Source organism: Neolamprologus brichardi, chromosome 1, assembly GCF_056152115.1.
Source record: "Neolamprologus brichardi isolate AB-2024 chromosome 1, ASM5615211v1, whole genome shotgun sequence".
NCBI classification, from domain to species: Eukaryota; Metazoa; Chordata; class Actinopteri; order Cichliformes; family Cichlidae; genus Neolamprologus; species Neolamprologus brichardi.
The window spans coordinates 12,545,158-12,564,275 of NC_142104.1; the positions used below are offsets into that span (position 1 = coordinate 12,545,158).

Genomic DNA, 19,118 nt, shown 5'->3' on the forward strand with positions numbered 1-19,118 from the left:
CAGCCAGCTGCACGCTTGCAGACAGTATGGTGTCCTTTTTTGGAAACCCCCCTCTGCTCGTGTCTCGTATCCTGAACTGACACCTCAACACAACACTGTTGCGCGGGCGGGACTTCCGGTGGAGCGCACCCGGAAGATTCGGATGCAAGTTTTACTGCCCGACCGTGCATCCATATGGTCGTCATTGTAAACGTTTTAATGTGATTTAAGACTTTTTCTACACCCTAGTTTTGCAAAGATGTTATCGTTAGACTTTCTCGACGATGTTCGTCGCATGAATAAGCGGCAGGTAGGTACCAGACCGTTAGTTCACGGCCACCTCTTTGTATGGCAAGTGAGCTCATAGCTAATGATGACTAGCCGCCGACCCCGTTTTTACCGTTGCAACCTCTCTGCGCCATCAAAAGTGTTTTGTTTCATGCGCATTTATATTTTAAAGCTCGTCCTCTCTAATGCAATACGAAGGGCCTATTTTAACCACGTGTAAAAAAATAAAAATTAAAAACAGATGACTGTGGTGTAGCTAGCTGGTTTCCTGGTTTAACATTACTGTCATAGCACCGCTAGCAAAAGTCAAATGCCGAATGTGCTAAAAATGAATCATCACTGAATTCACAAACGCACAGCAATGTTGCCGTGTTCAGTAAGTTGGGCTAGTTTATACTTGTTAAGCATGCAGACATGTATTTTAAAATAACTTGTTTTTTCCCTCGTTTTGTTTGCAGCTCTACTATCAGGTGCTGAATTTTGGTATGATTGTTTCCTCTGCGCTGATGATCTGGAAGGGACTCATGGTTGTCACTGGCAGTGAGAGTCCTATTGTTGTTGTGCTCAGGTGAGTTCGGTGTTTTTGTTGTTACTTCAAATCTTGTGCCGTTTTAATATCTGCTGATAATTTATGTTTGTGTAAACTGGAGGAAATTCCTCTGTGTAGTAAAGAACCATGTTCCATATGGTGGTGATTGGACTTTCTTGCAGATAAGAAACAATGATATTCTCCAAGGATATTAAGCTTTATACCTTAGAAGTGGGTAACGTTATGATTTTTAAAGTACATATTAGGAGAGTTGTACACGTCCTTCAAAAGGCACATTTCGTCTTTACATTTTAATGCGTTTGAGCTCACATGGTTGTCCAAGAATGTGCAGCGGACTGAGTTCAGATGCACCATGTGTCATTCCCCCCCTCACTCTCTCCATGCTTTACTGTAACACTGCCTTATCCTATTAGCATGCAAAGCTCAGTTTTCCTGTATACTTTTATTAGCTCTTTCTTATATGACGTTTTGTATAGTTTTGGGGGTTAACAACATACTCTTCATGAATTAAATGAACTGTTTCATTGTTGTGAAGCTGTGTAAAATGTTAATTTCAAACAGGATGTGATGATTTGCAAATCATGTAAAGCATATATTTAAGTGAAAATCAAGATGCTGAAAGTTAGAATTTTAACTGTTTACTTAAATCTGATAGCAGCAACAGGTTTCAAAAGACTGAGCGAGGGGCATGTTTACCACTTTATATACGCCATTATTTGCCAAAGCTGGTAATGACTGTGATTCAGATTACTTTATGACCATGTGTAAGTAAGATTCATATTGGCATAGGTAAACTTGTTTTATAAACCAATTAAACATTTCTTAGCTAGTGTCTTGATTTATTTTTTTATATAAGCTATGCAGCATAAAACTGTCATTTTTAAAGTAGGCATTAATGCTTATTCCAAACTTAAAAAAAAAGGAAATTAAATGTTGCCAGCTTTACTAATATGGGCATCTTTTGTATTTCAGTGGAAGTATGGAGCCAGCTTTCCACAGAGGAGACCTCTTGTTTCTGACCAACCGGGTAGAGGATCCAATCAGAGTTGGAGAGATTGTTGTCTTCAGGATAGAAGGCAGAGAGATCCCAATAGTACACAGAGTACTAAAGATTCATGAAAAGTATGAATGTGTATTTTATGAGTGTTGTTTTGTTAGGTTAGATTTTTCATTCCCATCTGTTAAACCGGAATATTTTGACTGATGTGGTGAAAAGGATGGGGCACGAGCAGCAGAAAGTTAAGCTATTAATGTAGCATATGGTGATCTAACACCTTGCTGCACTTTGTTGGAGTTCCTTTGATTTGTCACCAGTTTTGTATTTAATGTTCTAGGAAGCCTCTGTTATATTACACACATGAATCCTCATCCTTACACAGTATTGAAATGGGTATTTAGTGACGCTGTGGTCTGAAAATCATGCTGATACTTTGTTCACAGGGAAAATGGAGACATTAAGTTCTTGACCAAAGGGGACAACAACGCAGTTGATGACAGAGGGCTGTACAAGCAGGGTCAACACTGGCTGGAGAAAAAAGATGTGGTGGGACGAGCTAGGGGGTAAGTATTTTGGTTGGAAAAAAATGCATAGGAGGACAGATGTCCTAAAACATATTTGATACAAATAACTCCAATAAAATGTATCTCAAAAGGTTGATTCTGTTCATCTGGACGTAGCGTTTTCAGTGGGAGAAACTTTTCGTCACTCGTCCAAGTGACTTTTTCAGCCTCAGTTGACTGCAGGTTTCCCCAACTTTAGAAACAGTACATTGCACAATGACTTTTCATTTCACATTTCTCCCACTGAAAACGCTATGTCGACTGATGCTCTAGTCTTGTCACAGGTGAGAGCAGGTTCAAAATAAACATGTGTAGATGTGAAAGAGTCCAGAGTTGTGGTGATGTTATATTCTCTGCAACATCATCCAGCATGACCAGTTCTAGAGGCTCAGTGATTGCCTGGGAAGCCATATTCTTAGAGAATTCCATTGAAGTTACATAATGCTTGCGACTGTAGTTGAAGACACAGTAAACCTTCTTGTAAGGTTTTTGCTCCTGCATGGTATGTATATGGATGTGCTAAGAGATGGTTTACCTGTACAGCCTAAAGGAGCTGCGTGTACCATCTTATGCTACCAGTAGTGAGAAGGACACAAGCAATGATTGATAGGTGTTGCCCATCAGACAATAGCGCCACATAAGCGCTGATATAGGAAGAGAGGAAGTCAAAACTGGAAGGAAACACTTGCACAGCATTTTATCAACAAAATCAACATTTCCCTCTGTATATCTGTGCATCTCTGAGCTTCTGTAGTGGAATATCAATTAAAGTAGCAGTGGAAATCAACACTGTGGTAGACTTGTTGTCTAAATCCTGCTGCAGCGGCTGTGGCACAATGTGCCAGGTTACAAAATCGAGGTGCATGTTTGGCAGAAGTGCCACAGGCATTGTGATGTGAGATCAAAATCGGCATGTGACTACCAACGATGGGGGTGCACGGCGAGCATAAAAACACCATAAGGAGACAGCAATGTACTGTGGCCATAACCTTTAAATGTTTTTTGTGGCCTGCTTTGTTATTGGCTCTCGAGTGCAACTGTTGTCACTTTCATTTGGATCAAAGCAGGATAAATGAATTCACAATGGTTTATGCTTCATATGACATCAGTATCATTTGCTTTTTACCAACTTTGTGTTATATTGCGATGATTGGGTGTTCCACACTTAGACTGTATATTTATAAATATATGTAAGTAATATAACAGCCACTATTGGTTGGTGAAGTCCCACTGTGAAGCTACATTTTTTTCTGCTTATCCTGGAATATTGAAAAACTTCTTGCTGGACATGGAAACGAATGAAAGGTTTTAGGTGTTTCTCTGTTTGTTAATCAGGTTAAAGCCAAGATCCAAAAGGAAACTGTTGTGTGACAGCTAATTAACACATTTCCTTATCTAAATCTAGCCAGAAGAACAAGAATATGCATAGTTTACACACATATACTACATAGCGAGCAGTCCAGAACAGTACAAGCAGGAAAACAGTCCATGTAGGTTTAAAAAAAAAATGCATCTAAGGAAGCTTTAATGTTAGGTTGGTCTCGATACTGAATAGCAGGCCACTCCCTTGAATATAGAAGTTTATTCTGTTGACTTTGAAGCTTATGCACTTAATAGCTACAACAAGTAAATGTAAGTGCTTAAAACAGCATTTTAAATCGAGTGTCACATTCATACTTTGCTCATTCTAAAATTCATTGAAGGAAGTTTTAGACGTTTTCTTTATGTGGATTACATTGTGTTACAGTATGTGTCAATAACATTTAACAGCATTTTTTTTAATCATTTCCAGGTTTGTGCCATACATCGGAATTGTCACCATCCTCATGAATGATTACCCCAAGTTTAAAGTATGTTGGCTGCAAACAATCTCTGGTTTTTAGGCTTAAAAATGTAGAACGTGTTCTGATTTCTTCTTCCTCTGCTATAATTCTGCAGTACGCTGTGCTCTTCTTGCTGGGTCTATTTGTGTTGGTCCATCGGGAGTGAGGTGCCCAAGCTTCAGCACTTGAGAAGGATAAACTACGTCCAGGAAACCTCAGTCATGCCTTTCAGAACAGAATTAAGTTAGACTTTGTCAAACCCAACTGGCTTTTTGTACCATTTGTTTGAACGTTTTGTAGAAATGTGGATAGGGTGTTTACATTTGAAATATCCAAGCTTTAAAAATATTTTTGTGAGGGAATTAGGCTAAAACTAGCATGTAGTCGCTCTTTATTTGTAATCTTTGGAAAGTGAAACAGCGTTCTTAATGACTAATTCAGTCGTTTCTTTCCTGTTAAATTCATTGTCTTATGTGACCAATATGTGAAGTATTTTATGACAACTGAATATGAATGAAAATTAAATATAAATTCTGGTTACCATCCACTATGAATTATTTTACTCTGTGTTTCTGTGATTTCTTTTGTCCTCTGCCTGTTGAAATCAATGTCAAACATCTAATACCTTCTCGTAAAAAAGAAATTATACAGTTTATTTGCTATTTGTGTGGAGTTCTTCAAATATTTGAAAAATGAGTTTTTGTATTTCTGTTGCTGGTTGTCATTAAACGTTTCAAGCATTGTTAGTAATTCTATAGAATTCGTGTATTTCTTCATGTGGAATTGGTAAAGAAAGTTAAGAGTTTGGATGGTAAATAATTAAATTAGTTCTTTCTGGTTTTGGGGTTTGTTTGTGTGTCCCCACCCCCCATAAATTCACCATCTGATTCTTGTGTGTGTGGAGCTGACCACAGTTTAATTCAGGTGAGCTGTGCCAGAGATAATTTGCTGCTCGCACATTTTGTTGCAAATTAAATGGTGTAATGGCTTGTTTGGTAAATTTCTATTTAAAGGTCAGTGGAGTGGGGTCCAGTGTTTTATTTCTATGGGCTGAGCTTTAATGACTGCAGAAATGGTTGTTGATGACATTAGCACACTTGCAATCAAATCTTTGATATCCAGCTTTAATATGTAATTATATAGTGGGAGGTGTAAACTATAATTTTACTATGGATCCACTTGAAATTGTGTTAAGGCACCTGAACTCGGATTGAAATTGATTGCATTTGCAGTTTTCCTTTGACCTGAGAGACGACTTTGTTAGGTGTGGATTGCCACTTCCATTTGAAGCCATGTATATTTATAAACCAACATTGCATAAATATGACGCAGTCTTGACTTCAGACACTAAACTTTCATATGAGTTATGAAGTGTTAAAGAAGTATTTTCTTAAACCCTGTTTTTTGAACCAAGCTTTGTTAATTCATTTTGGTTTGGCCTTCAATGAACAAAGCAAATCCAAGTAACCCCCAGCAGTAGTCAATCCATGAAGTTAATTGTAGACTTTCGTGTCTAAATCTATTATTTTGGCCCTTAGATGCTGATGTCCACATATCGTAAGGCAGCAGTGGCTGTCTCTTACCATTTAAACTGTGAACATAGGTTTGTCTTGATGGTGAGGTGGTTTCCTAATTAAACTGACATTCAACTGTGAATGAAATCACAAGATTGTGTGCTAATGTGAAAGGTTATAAAAGAGCAAGATTTAAAACTGCAGCTCTTTCACTATACTTGTAACTTTAGCACCCTGAAGTGACAGAGAGGCCATCTGTCTTTTCAGCTCTAAATTAGCAGTGAGAATCAGCAGGTTCTCTTGTCCATGGAGGACTGACGGTGATCACAGTGGCATGTTGCAACTGGCCAAATGCCATGTTGCTCATTGTAAGGGGCTAGGCATGGCCATGGAGGAGAGAAGGGGTGTAGGGACCTTAACAGGAAATGATTATATGTGTGATTATATGTGCTGGAGAGGAAAGCATTAACTACCCCCTGTGTAATTTTGTGGCTCTAACCAGCAATTTGCACCAACAGTGCACAACATTTAAAAAATCATTAGTTTTTGCTCACCTATGACACTTTTATACTAATAGTTACAATATAGTCTACTGCGATGCTATATAGAATCATACAGATTAAAAATAAACTAAAAGGTCATGATGACGCATTTGATTGAATTCTCTTAAAAGAAATGCCATATGCATCCACGCATATACTTTTTCCATTTTCCGGAACTTCTGAAAACAATTCCAAATACAGAATTTCATTTCAGTTAATCAACACACAAATGTGTACCGGCATGTTGCTGTTCATAGCTTGGTAGGTCAGAGGAGTGTTTTTCAGCAAAGGTTCCTGTCTGCTCTGAGTAAGAATAACCGCGTGGCGCGTGAAATACGCACAGCCCGACGCGCAGACCAACAAAACCTTGAGAATGACTCAACTGTCTTCATTTCAATTTATGCAGCAAGCTGACTGAAAAATATACGCATCATACAAAGAGCCCACCCCGGTCAGGAGAGCCTATAAAAGCTGGATACATCGGAGCAATCTACAACCAACAGGAGACACTTGGAAATTTGCGCGCTGGAGGACACTTCACTAGTCCACGCTGAAATGAGAGGGTTTACACTGAATAATGTCTGCCAGTGTGGCTTGTTTACATATCTTGTTTTATTTTCTTTCACCGCTGCAGTGAGTTTCGACCTGACTGAGCTCAGGAATAAAGTTGCAAAAATCAAAGTGAATCCAAGAGGCAATCTTTGGGCTACAGGTAAGAATATCTGAAGTTACACTGTAGACACATGGGTCGTATTTATGTTGGGTTCCATCTCATCTTTGTATGTATTTTAATAGATAGCATATTTCCTCCTTTTTCTTTTCCTTTTTTTAAAAACATTTTTATTGTGTTATTTTTTTTGAAAAGTTATTATGTCTTATGTCTTCCAATTTTCGCTTAGTTTAAGCAATAATTAATGGGTGTTTCTTCGATTTGGAAGGACATTTCATGGGCAAGAAGAGTGTCGTGGATACTCCTATGCTGCCTTCAAATGAGGACCAAGGTGCCGATGCGCTGGAAGTCACCCTTCCTGCAGAGCAGAGTGCGCTCGAGGAGCTTTTCCAAGAGTTTCTGCGGGTGGCGCTGCAAGCGCAGATGGATACACAAGAAAGTCGTTCGAAAAATCAGGCGAGAAAACTTTCCTACGTTTTTGATATAAGATGTCAAAAGGCTATTTCTGCGTTATAATATACTAACTCGCAATGTCATGCTCTCTCTTTCAGGAGGCGGACTTGTTGATGAAGATTTTAGAAAACTACATCCGAACCAGAAAGTGATGTAAAGGATACAAACCTGGCACGCATTAACATGGATCGAAGGTCACCTGGGCTTATGAGTTAAAATAAATAAGAATCGTGTACAGTCTCATGCTCATCATGATTGTAATTTACTGTAACTGGCTTGCTCATTTGCAATACATCTTTTTTTCCAGTTATTTTGATGGATCTATTTTACATGTTCTTGTCATTTGTTTAGTTATTTGTATTAAATAAAATAATGATTTGCACTGCTTTGACTTTGATGTGTGATAAATTATAGATCGATTTGTTCTTTTTGATTGCAAAAGCCCCTCCCAAACAATGCATTAGTGAACCTAAACACTGATTTTATTATATGTACACTGCTGGTGTCCACTTGCACAAGAATGAGCAACACAGAAAAGATGCATTGATAATGATATAATGTCTGGGCACCCTTCATTGAGATGAGTTTAATTCATACTTTGGTAACACTTGTGGCCTAATACACAGTATTACAGATATGGATAAAGGTCTTATTTATACGCCTTTCATTAACATTTGCGTCAACCTTTTTTTTCCTTACAAAAATAACACTTATATAAATATAAATGTAGGAAGCTTACATAAATCACACTTCTTAGTTTCCTGAATATTTTGACATGAAATCAATATAATCTTTGTACTTTTTTTGTCCTTTGCATAAAGGGATGATCTGTTCTCTCGATCAATATTGGTGGAGCGCAGTGAGATAGCCCATGCAACTTCTTTGCCTTGAGCTATTCTGTTGTATTTGAAATGGATAGGCTATTTCAATATCTCTCCCACAATGCCTTGTCTGCTCTGTGTCATTTCAAGGTGTGGATTGTGCATCAAATCCAACGTGGTGAGAGGTGTGAGTAGAGGAAGTCTTTATAAGCTCTAATACACCTTTCCGGCAATGTTTTTGAGAGAGTCAAGAACTGTTATCTCGATATCAGTACGTTATGAACCCTATTACCTATGATACACCATTTGTTCAAAACTGACTATAGTCATGCAAAAACACAACATAAAAAGCATAATTCTGTATCCATGATAGTTATTGCCAGTTTCTGATGAATATGTACATTTGAAGATGGGTAAGAACCAGATATTTTAACTATTTTGTGCCCTGTGCAAAGTGGGAAGCTTTCTTGAAAAAGAAAAATCCATAATTTTCTTTTGTTGGGCATTTGGCTTACTGAGTTTGTTACACAAAAAAAGAACTAGTGCCAAACTCAGATAAACATGTAATTCATGAAAATGCCTACAACCTAATGATTCTCTGTCTCAATGGCTGCTTCGTGTCTAGTGCTGATCAGAAAATCATAATCCTCAAAACTTGTGTTTAAAATTTTGCTCACGCTCTCAAAACCCTCTTTTCATGACACCAAATCAACACTGAATTATTTAGCAGTTAATCAATTCTCTTTCTCTTCATTAAAACAAAAGAGTAACGAGTGTTTAGCAAAACATTTTGAATATAGCGTGATTGTTGATGCTGGACAGGGTGGTCTGAGTATTTCAGAAACTGCTGAAATGCTATTCCAATAAACGGATGAATGAATAATTAATTCTAATACATTTTCATTTACAATCAACTCCAGGGAAGGGTCACTATAGATAAAAAGGAGTTGAAAATGAATTACTTTACTCCTGGATAGAGCTCCTTCCTTGCTTACATGTGGAGATGTGTCTGCTTCTTAGTAGTGTGGGAGTCCCACTGACATGCACAATTCAACCACAAATCACAGTACTGCAAATAACAAAGTGTTGTTACCTGGCTACAATTGTAACTGTGCCATATTCTATTGAGTGGTAAATTCTAGACTGCTGTAGGCTGTCAACATTTTGTCTATTTTTGTTAGAAACTGGGTTATCAAAATTGACCCTTAAGTTTGTAACTTTTTGTATTTCACATTAGAATCTGGAGCACACACATTTATAATTAAGTCTTTGTCCAGTAAACAACAGCCTTTAGATCCTGGAATTTTCAGGTGCAGGATGCTGTGTCCAACTAGGTTAGTAGGCTAGAAAATTGGCCACAATTTTTACAGGAAAATAAGCCTGCACAATCATTTAAAGGAGAATGAAAAGTACTAAAACATGCTTTTAAAAATGACAAAAGGAAAATCGATAAAAAAAAACATTCTCGTTCCTTTTTTTTTTCATTTTTATTTTGTTTAAAAGTGTGAACATGTGTCCTGGAACTTTGTAGTCATCACATAGATATGCAAAATGTACAAGCATTTGATTGTTATGAGAATTTTGGTATTTTTCTTATTTATTTTATTTATTTATTTATTTTAAATGTGAGGCAAGTGACTGTTGCAGTTTGATGTAGTGGTAAAATAATTAGTAAAGTCCAAACATGTTGCATGTTTAACTCTTGAGAAAGGTGATGTTTTAATAAAATCTGAGCATGTGCTTACTTACTACTAGGAAAGTGAGAAACACTGTTCCTCTATTCTCTGTTTACTTTGCACTTGTTCCATTGCTCATTTAACTGAGGAAAGAATGCTGATTTATCTGATTATAGATGGGATAGAACTAGAGAGTGATAGAGAAGGATCTCTGAGCCAACGTGTCAGAAAAAGCTTGTGTCAGAAAGATACAGAGATGTATCAGTGGGAGTAGGCCAGAACTTTCTTGGAGATAATGTGAACTGTGTCACGTTTATGGCATCAAATGGAAAACACACTGTCAGGAACGGGTCAAGTTGAGCATTTTTGAGACGTGCAGAGGAGGTATGGTGGATATACTGGCAAAGAGTGTTGAAAATGCAGCTGCCAGGCAGGAAGACAAGAGGAAGAACACAGAAAAGGTGTATTAATGTAGCAAACAAGGACATCAAAAGCATTAGTGTGACAGAAGAGGATGCTAGGGTTATGGATATGTAGACAGATCTGCTGTGGCGATGCTAAAGGGACCAACTGAAACAAGAAGAAGAACAAGAGTGGTCCATCATTTGTTATTTTTGTTGATTATTTTATATTTATGAGTTCTGATCTTATCTCTTTTTCTTTCATATAGAATGGTCCAGTATGTCTTATGCTAAAGGAAGCACCTTTCCTTAGTAGTTAGAGATTTTGACGAGATTGTGTTATGACTGCCACATACATACTTCTTGGACATTTCACACTGGAGCAAATTTGACTACTTGACCACATCGAAATACCAAGGAGGGAAAATTAACATCTAGAGGAAGTGCAAACAATAGAAATGCACAAGGACCAGTCATTACTGAATAAAACAGGAAATTTCTTAAACCAAACCTAATAATGCAAAACTATGAAATCATTCTGTTATTAAGGCTTTGTCCAAAAAAACATCCCCACTAAGCAACTCAGTCTGCATCTCAAGTCAATTTCAAGTCCCAGTGTGGTCCTCTTTTTAAATTTGTACCTCCCATTCTCTTCCACTTATCATTTTCAGGGTCACAGGGTGGCTGGAGCCTATCCTAGCTTTTTTAGGGCGAGAGGCAGGGTACACCCTGGACAGGTCGCCAGTCTGTCGCAGGGCTAAGACAAAGAGACAGACAACCATTTGCACTCACATTCACCCCTATGGGCAATTTAGAGTTACCAATTAATCTAACCCCACTAACTGTATGTCTTTGGACTGTGGGAGGAAGCTGGAGTACCCGGAGAAAACCCACACCAACAACATGCAACCTCCAAGCAGAAAGACCTTAGCCTGGTGGTGGAATTGAACACAGGATCTTCTTGCCATGAGGTCCTGAGTGCTAACCAATGTGCCACCATGCTGCCCATAAATAAAATTTGCACATGCGTAGATAAAAATATAGAATTTCATGATTTTACTGAGGGGTAATTAGTTTTAAGAATATGGCCCAAAGTTACAGTTATGTATGCCTCTGCCATTGGAACATTTGGTATTTCATTTTTTGTCTTTTCTTTTCTTTTTATATTTTATATTGTGCTATTTTAATCATGAATTAAGTGATTGCCACAGGCAAACCTGATGCATAATTCACATAGTGAATATATGTTGTGTCAAAACAGGCAATCTCAGCTAGTGAAATTTGTAAATTCCATTGTTGTTAGTTTGAACACCAAAAGCTCACAGAGACGAATTTATCCAGTGTTCTTGCAATAAAGCCATGGCTTTGGGCACCACTTTAGGTCATTACTGATAGAGTGTTGCATCTAATTTTCTCCTGTGTAATCCATCCTGCACTCTTAAGAAACATGCGAGCCTCACAGGTGACATGTGTTTCTTACATTCGTTTATTTTTGCCAGGGGACTGTGTGGGCACGCTGTGCTTGTTATTATTTATTCAAGCCTGATACTGAACGCCTAAAAAATTCATGGAGTTGAAAAACAGATTATTATATGGTTGTAGGCTGTTCTTGCCAACTGCTCATTCTTGATAAATCTCTGTCTCACAACTTGTGTGCCTTTGTAAAACTAGCAATGATACACTGCCACCCTCTGGCATAAAACCACTCATTACACATCACTGACATCTCAGTGTGGAATTTCCCTGTTGGATTTTTAACAGGTTCAAAGGAAGGTGCTGATGAAAGTATAAAAAATAAAACAAAAAACACATAAACCAATATTTGTCTTTATGGGAGTCTATATGTAAGTAAATAAACATATAAAACTGACATTTGATACAGGCGGGTGAACACAGTTGAACCTGAATCATATGCAACAGCAGATTGTTACAATACTTAGATCAAAAGCAGTCACAAGAGAACTATTCTACTACTACCACTACTACTCCCACATCGTAACCAGTTCTGACAATTTCAGGTCCTTGTGTAGATTATTCAAGGAAACAGTGCAGGGTATCTAAAAGCGTTTTTTCTAATTCCGTTCTGACTCTAGAGATAAACACTTGTAAAATATTATGAGAGGATAGAGCATACTGGCAGCAGGTTTTACACATAAAAACAGACAAATAAGAAGGAAAGAGCCCAAGCTGAGATTTATATATGAAAAAACAACCAAAGGGAAGTCTGCGGACAGACTCAGCATCAGCACACACAATTTCATCAACCAGTAATAAAATGTAAAGCACAATGGTAGATGTTATCTAACCTCTTTAGGTACAGGTGCTAGGCCAGGTGCATTCATAACGAGATCATCATAATCCAATAAAAATTCATCACCTGGAGGAATTTATTTATTTTGTATAAAATAAACTTAATTTTCAATTTCAGTTCCGTTTGCAAAGGTTCACTTTGGACACAAGCTTTTCAACACGAGTTTTAAAGGACAAATTCTGGTCTATAATGATGCCTAAATACTAGTTGTGACCATTTCAGTTTCACCCACTTAAGTGTTTTTGATTTTAGGAAGTTTCAGTGTGTTTGCTATTGTCTAAGCTGTATATTTAAGAGATTACAAACAGCAAAATACCAAATGTTAATCTGTTCACACTTGAGTTTTGTAATATAATCTGATAGGTCAAAATAAAAAACAAGGCATTCAGTCTCAGTTCATGTTAGGTAGTTTCATTGTATATCGGTGTTAACATGCTTTAAAAAAAGACTCCCAAAGTTTTCAGTCATTAATGAGTTAAGTGATAAGGTAAGTTCTGGTATCATAGACATGAGATTAAGCCAAATAAAGTATAGTTTAAAGACAGAGTTGAGCTTGACACCATGAAGCTATTTTACTTTGCTAGCTTTTATAACAAACTCAAAGGACATAGATAAGGAAAAACTGTTTAATAAGTGCAGTCATCAAGATAATAAGACATTAAATAAAATTAAAAAATACATACATGCATTAGTCTATTCATGCCAGTTTATGTTTCTCATAAACCTACTGCCTACAATATTGGAATGCTGCAGTAAAATAGGAGTAGCACAGCTGGTAGTTGGCATGAGCAGCATGTAGGTAGAAGAAAGAAACACCCCACATGCAAATTCTAAATATCAAACTTGTTGAGTTACTTCTAAAAGACTGTTCAAGCTCACTTTAACTCTGGTGCTGTGTCAGAACTTTATAAAATAGATGCTGTTTCAAATAACACCGCACGATAGATTTACGGACTCACAGATCATTAGCTGAAATGTAGTACAATGTTGTAGACAAACGTCCCAGCATTACCCCCAGTTTGTTTGTTTTGAATGGTGACGTCACCAGAGCACGTGACTGAGCAGCGCTTCCTTGCGGCTATTTTATTGGTCAAACCTAGAAGAATCTGCACAGTGGGGCAGGACGAAGCCATTTTATTATTTTAACAGCAAAGGTGCAGGTGCATCAGTATTTAATTTTTTAAATATACATATATACTAAGTCTTTCCATTTAAGCTCTCTCGATACGATGGGCCAGTGTGGGATTACGTCATCTAAAACCGTCTTGGTTTTCCTCAATCTAATATTTTGGGTAAGGAAACGGCAGATGCTTGAACAATGTGCAGCATCCCAGTAAGGCCAATGATGGAGACTGTTAGCAAACTGCGCCAGAGATGCACTGCAGTTAGGCGATAAAACAGATGCATTATGTGGCGGTAATTATGTGTACAGACTCACTCTGACGTTAGTGTTCACTGTAAGATGCACGGACATTAACTGGAAACCCATTTGACTGGTTAGCAGTAGCTGTAGCTGTAGCGTGTTCTTTAGCTGCCGCCCACAACTTATAGCTATGACGTTATGCAGCAGCAGCTGAGTTAACCTCCAGCGCTGTTTGAGCTGCATCATGCTAGTATATTAAAAGAACAGCAGAGCTAAATTAAAGCATGTATAGATGAGCAAAATTCAAAATACACGATCAAGCAGGATGACTGAATAATATAGAGACGTGAGGCCCAGTCCACACGGCTTATGCGTGCTTTGTCTGTGAGCCTTAATTACCATTATTCATGTGAAGCTATGATGTCGTTATAGCACATATGGGTGATTGAAATGTTGTGTTTTTGTGTCCAAGTTCATGATTTCTATTTAAAATCATTTATTAAATGAATTACTTGTAGGTTTTTATTTGATAAATAAATAATATATGAATATATTTTGAGTTTATTCAAAAAATATATATGATTTACTATTTTTCCGTTTTGGTAAACATGCCTATATTTGTGTGTGAGTATAACAGCAGCATAAGGAATGTTTCTATATTGGATATCATGTTGTAGATCTTATATATAATGTTGTGTTTGTAGCATTTTGAAATTTTTTTTGAGTTTGTAAGGCTGCTATCTTGTCCAGGACTCTCTTGTAAATTTCTGGTTAAATAAAATTCGTGAAAAAAGAGAAGACTAAGAACACTTTTAAAGCTGGGGTTTAAATTATTATACATTCAAAAACTGATATAACAATAATTTTAAAGCTGTTCAGCTCATTAAAATAATTGTTTAACGGTTTGCATGTTCTCAAATGTCAGGGTGGTGCAACCATACAAAAACTATAGTTTAATTATGAAATCAAAAAACGAATAATAGGGGAGAAGTGTATGCTTTTGCTACCAAATAAAAACGTTAACACAGACGATTAAGTAAAAGCCTGTCTGAATTGAAAATAATTACAAAAGTTGCAAAGATGGCTTAAGTCAGGTGGTGCAACTGCAAGAAGTGTCAGTTAAATTCTTTTAGGCTGAAAATGTAGTATTAAATGATTTGCACTCACATAAATTGAAGCTTTGGAAAAGCAGGTTATGTCTCTTTATGCTTTTACATCTGAGTCTTCTGATTTTTCCCTGTTTCTCTCTGCAGGCTGCAGCTGGAATTTTATGCTACATAGGAGCTTATGTGTTTATCACATATGATGACTATGACCACTTCTTTGAAGACGTGTACACGTTGATTCCAGCTGTTGTAATCATAGCTGTCGGAACTCTTCTCTTCATCATCGGTTTGATTGGCTGCTGTGCAACAATACGTGAAAGCTCCTGTGGCTTGGCAACGGTGAGTATGCCAAAAAAAAAAGTGGTTTTATGCCTATAGTAGGAAACTGCAGGAAAGACGTTAAGAAGTGCCAAGGAAGGTGGGTGATATATATCAAGAAAATTTGCAATATCGATATTTCTGATGATAAAGTAAAAAATACTGAATGGTGTTTTTCATGCTTGCAGTTTGCAGGCAGCACCATTAATATTGTAAGTAAAGGAAGGGCATTTTCACAATATTGGCACTAAAACCTCATTTCTACCTGGGATGCTGTATATTGGTTTGAGCTTCTTAACTAGCATTTTAAAGCCCTTCCTTTCGACCATCACTAATTTACATCCACTATTTTCTTTTCCTTTCGTGTTGAGCATAACTTGCAAATGCTGCGCTTGGGGGAGTCGTTTGTTTACATTTCAGTCAGACATCAGCAGCTGCTAGTATCTCATAGCCTTTATATTACCTTCATAGCCTGGTTGTGTTTTTGCCTCAAGTGCTGAAAGAAGTTTGTCTTTAGTGAGAACAGTTTGTTGCACATTTTGCGAACTTTTTGCTTTGCTAAAAGTTGGTGAAGAAACTCCCTTTTTAAATTACTACTGGGGGATGCTGACACCCGACTCTTGCTGGGAATGTACATACATGGCTTTGCTAAAGCAATAATAATGCAATATGGGTTTTAATGGGAATTTAATGAATTAAACTGCAGAATTGAAGAAAATACTTAAAATGTGGTAAAAATGCAGGGAGGGATTTTAAAAATAAAATCTCAATAATTTGACATTTTCACTTGTTTTGGCAATTTTGATTGATAAAACCTCACATTGCATTGAAACTACATTAGAAAAGACACTTTTTATAAATGGGGACAATTATTATTATTATTATTATTAATTACTAATGCATTCAGTGGCCAACTGCCTAATGATTTAAGAGTTTTAATATAGGCTTTAAGACAGAGAGAAAATGTCTTATGTTCAATATTTTCTTTAATTTTAGATCAATTTTAACATCAGCTTTCTGTCTCTGTTTTTCAGTTTGCTGCCATACTCCTGCTGGTATTTGTAACGGAGTGTGTGGTGGTGGTGCTCGGCTACATATACAGAGCAAAGGTAAACACTGTTTTGCTGGTCGCGTTCTCTTCTGTTAAAGGCGACAATGTAATGCTGCTGCTAAATCTTAATTTGTCTCCTGTTTCAGGATAATCCACTGTGGCAACCCCTTGTGAACAAGGGAGTTTTTATGTAATTTACAAATAAATGGTTTATTACTGTGTGTAAAACAGCTCCTTCTGCTGTGATGAATAAATGTAATTAATTTAGCCGCTCTCATTTATCCTTAATCTGTTTGGGTTAAAGTGCTTCTATAATTAGTTTTTTGACAATGTTATAAGACTAAGTCAGCAAATTACTTTGAGTGAGCAATGAGTGGTGGATAGTGACAGTTGTGTTATTTTTTGTTTTGTTTTCTTTGTTTTTATAGGTAGAAGATGAGGTGAATCACTCCATTCAAAAAGTTTACAATGAATACAGTGGCACCAACACTGATGCTCCTAGCCGGGCGATTGATTATGTGCAGAGGCAGGTGAGAAAAAAAACTTCTATTGTGACAAATGATTTTGTCATCTAAAACTGGAAAAAGTGTGTGCGTGCAGTTTTTAATTACGTTACTTTTTATGCTTTCCTGGTAGTCATATATTAGATGATGAATTTTAAAATTGTAATTAAACATTTTCATTCACTGTTTGTCCTAGCTTCACTGCTGCGGCATTCACAACTACTCTGACTGGAAGAACACCCACTGGTTTAAAGAATCCAAGAACAATAGCGTCCCCGTCAGTTGCTGTCAGCCCAACATCAGCAACTGTACAGGCACGCTCACTCGACCAGCAGATCTTTACCAAGAGGTACACACCACTAGTTTGGCGTCTGTAATTAAATCGTTTGCAGAGACTGTAAGTATTTTCCAGCACGTTACAAGTGTGTTTATAGCTGGAAAACCTTTTTATTTTTCGTCTTTAGGGATGTGAAGCTCTTGTTGTGAAGAAATTAAAGGAGATTATGATGTATGTCATATGGGCTGCGTTGACTTTTGCATCTATACAGGTAAGGAATATAAGCTGCAAACACAAGGGTCTTAAAATGTTGATACCTGTATTTTGTCTTGCAGATAGTTATAGTGAGATTTTACATATTTATATGCCGCGTCATCACTCAGCTAAAGCATATAATCAGAACTATATTTAAAGAGTCTTGCAATAGACTCAGGTGAGTAGGGTGTATTATTGAAACTGTAGTTGTCTTGGTAACAAGTGAACTGAAAGTAGCTCTGACCTAATTGAGACAAAGTAAATGTGGTCAAAGCATCTATGTTTAACAAAGCATCTATGCTGTGGTTGTTGTCAGCATAACATCCAACTTTACAGCCAGAGTGCATATAGTGATACATACAAGTATAGTTCTTATACATTACAGAGTATGTTCTATAGTGTGTCCCAATATTCCTGTTAAAATTTTAAACTGTTGAGTTGTGCTGTTTAATTAAATTTACATGGAGGTTGCTGAAGGGAAAAAATTGACTTCACAGTTTCGATCCCTGTGCTGTCTGCCTGCAGATGCTGGGCATGCTCTGTGCTTGCGTGGTGCTGTGCAGGAGGAGCCACGACCCAGCGTATGAGCTGCTGGTCACAACCAACAGCTATGCATGAAGAATGCAGCCGGCCAACAAAACACTAAGAAAATCAACAGGAGCGTCACAGGACATGTTCACACTAGTTATCAGCTATAGTTATATAAGCTCAAGCACACCTTGCACAATTTATGATAAAGTAGCGAACACTGACGTTTTGGGTGGGGGCTTCAAGGGAAAACCATTTATTTATTGACATGCTTTCCAAGTTCCTGTTACTTTTAAATGTTTATCCTTTTGTTATAAATACTGAAATATTTACAAAAGCCAAAGTTGTATATGGCTAATTGATTTCTGATTATTGATGTGCAATTTTTTTCTTTAAATTGTGGCTTCATAAAATTTGTGTATATGCCCAATAAGGATGACGAGAAGCTTAAATGTGAAAATAAGACTGGTCGTGTTGTATGAAAGCTTTTTCTTGGCGTGCTATTTTGCACCATGGCTGGAACTCTGGAGATATTTAGTGGTTGTCCAAATGCATAAGCTGTGTTAAAAATAACATGTACTCTGTTATCAAGGCCTTGGTTTGACCAGACAAATCTTTTTAGCATAGTACAGATCTGACGTTTTAATCTTAGCTGTTCCATGAATGCAGTCTAGTTTTTAAGATTTGCAGAATAAGAATAATGAATGTTTGTTTGTTTTTTAGGTGTTGGAGCAGCATCTCATTCTCAAAGTTTGGTGAAAGAGTTGTTTATGTTCACAAATATTCCGATTGTAAATTTCCAAATCAGGCTTCACTAACAAGGCATTGCTAAGATATAAATTGTGAATTAACTATTTGGTCTCCAGTGCCATCAGTAGGAGTATTATCAGTGTTACCTAAAGATTTATATATGTAGATTTAATCTGTTACAGTCACACATTTACTTGTTTAGTTTGATTGATTAAGTATAAACCTGATTTTTTTTAAAAAAATACACATTCTTTGTACCTTGTAGTGAAAGTGTGTACCCTTTTAATATTTTCAAGCTGTTAAGTTGATCCCATATTTAGCTAGTTCCACGGAAAAATATGAGCGATAAAAGGAGACAAATAAACTCATACACCTCAAC

General features: G+C 37.0%; 3 protein-coding genes across 3 annotated transcripts; all 3 read left to right on the plus strand.

Annotated features, from left to right (window-relative positions):
• Positions 1-109: 109 nt before the first annotated feature.
• Positions 110-4,950, plus strand: sec11a (SEC11 homolog A, signal peptidase complex subunit). The gene is made up of 6 exons (XM_006779864.3): positions 110-289; positions 726-835; positions 1,790-1,939; positions 2,258-2,377; positions 4,170-4,227; positions 4,316-4,950. The coding sequence occupies exons 1-6, from the start codon at positions 239-241 to the stop codon at positions 4,364-4,366; spliced, it is 540 nt and encodes a 179-aa protein (XP_006779927.1). The 5' UTR covers positions 110-238; the 3' UTR covers positions 4,367-4,950.
• A 1,816-nt stretch (positions 4,951-6,766) lies between these two features.
• nmbb (neuromedin Bb) lies at positions 6,767-7,756 on the plus strand. The gene is made up of 3 exons (XM_006779865.3): positions 6,767-6,968; positions 7,195-7,382; positions 7,478-7,756. The coding sequence occupies exons 1-3, from the start codon at positions 6,812-6,814 to the stop codon at positions 7,529-7,531; spliced, it is 399 nt and encodes a 132-aa protein (XP_006779928.1). The 5' UTR covers positions 6,767-6,811; the 3' UTR covers positions 7,532-7,756.
• A 5,937-nt stretch (positions 7,757-13,693) lies between these two features.
• LOC102779206 (tetraspanin-3-like) lies at positions 13,694-19,117 on the plus strand. The gene is made up of 7 exons (XM_006779866.2): positions 13,694-13,880; positions 15,205-15,396; positions 16,410-16,484; positions 16,855-16,956; positions 17,126-17,278; positions 17,394-17,477; positions 17,987-19,117. The coding sequence occupies exons 1-7, from the start codon at positions 13,818-13,820 to the stop codon at positions 18,077-18,079; spliced, it is 762 nt and encodes a 253-aa protein (XP_006779929.1). The 5' UTR covers positions 13,694-13,817; the 3' UTR covers positions 18,080-19,117.
• Position 19,118: the final 1 nt, after the last annotated feature.

Coding starts and splice junctions, on each gene's coding strand:
- sec11a (XM_006779864.3), top strand. CDS start 239: ATGTTATCGTTAGACTTTCTCGACGATGTTCGTCGCATGAATAAGCGG. Junction 836..1,789: donor CCTATTGTTGTTGTGCTCAG/GTGAGTTCGGTG, acceptor TTTGTATTTCAG/TGGAAGTATGGAGCCAGCTT. Junction 2,378..4,169: donor GTGGTGGGACGAGCTAGGGG/GTAAGTATTTTG, acceptor AATCATTTCCAG/GTTTGTGCCATACATCGGAA.
- nmbb (XM_006779865.3), top strand. CDS start 6,812: ATGAGAGGGTTTACACTGAATAATGTCTGCCAGTGTGGCTTGTTTACA. Junction 6,969..7,194: donor AGGCAATCTTTGGGCTACAG/GTAAGAATATCT, acceptor TCGATTTGGAAG/GACATTTCATGGGCAAGAAG. Junction 7,383..7,477: donor AAAGTCGTTCGAAAAATCAG/GCGAGAAAACTT, acceptor TCTCTCTTTCAG/GAGGCGGACTTGTTGATGAA.
- LOC102779206 (XM_006779866.2), top strand. CDS start 13,818: ATGGGCCAGTGTGGGATTACGTCATCTAAAACCGTCTTGGTTTTCCTC. Junction 15,397..16,409: donor GCTCCTGTGGCTTGGCAACG/GTGAGTATGCCA, acceptor TCTGTTTTTCAG/TTTGCTGCCATACTCCTGCT. Junction 16,957..17,125: donor TTGATTATGTGCAGAGGCAG/GTGAGAAAAAAA, acceptor TGTTTGTCCTAG/CTTCACTGCTGCGGCATTCA.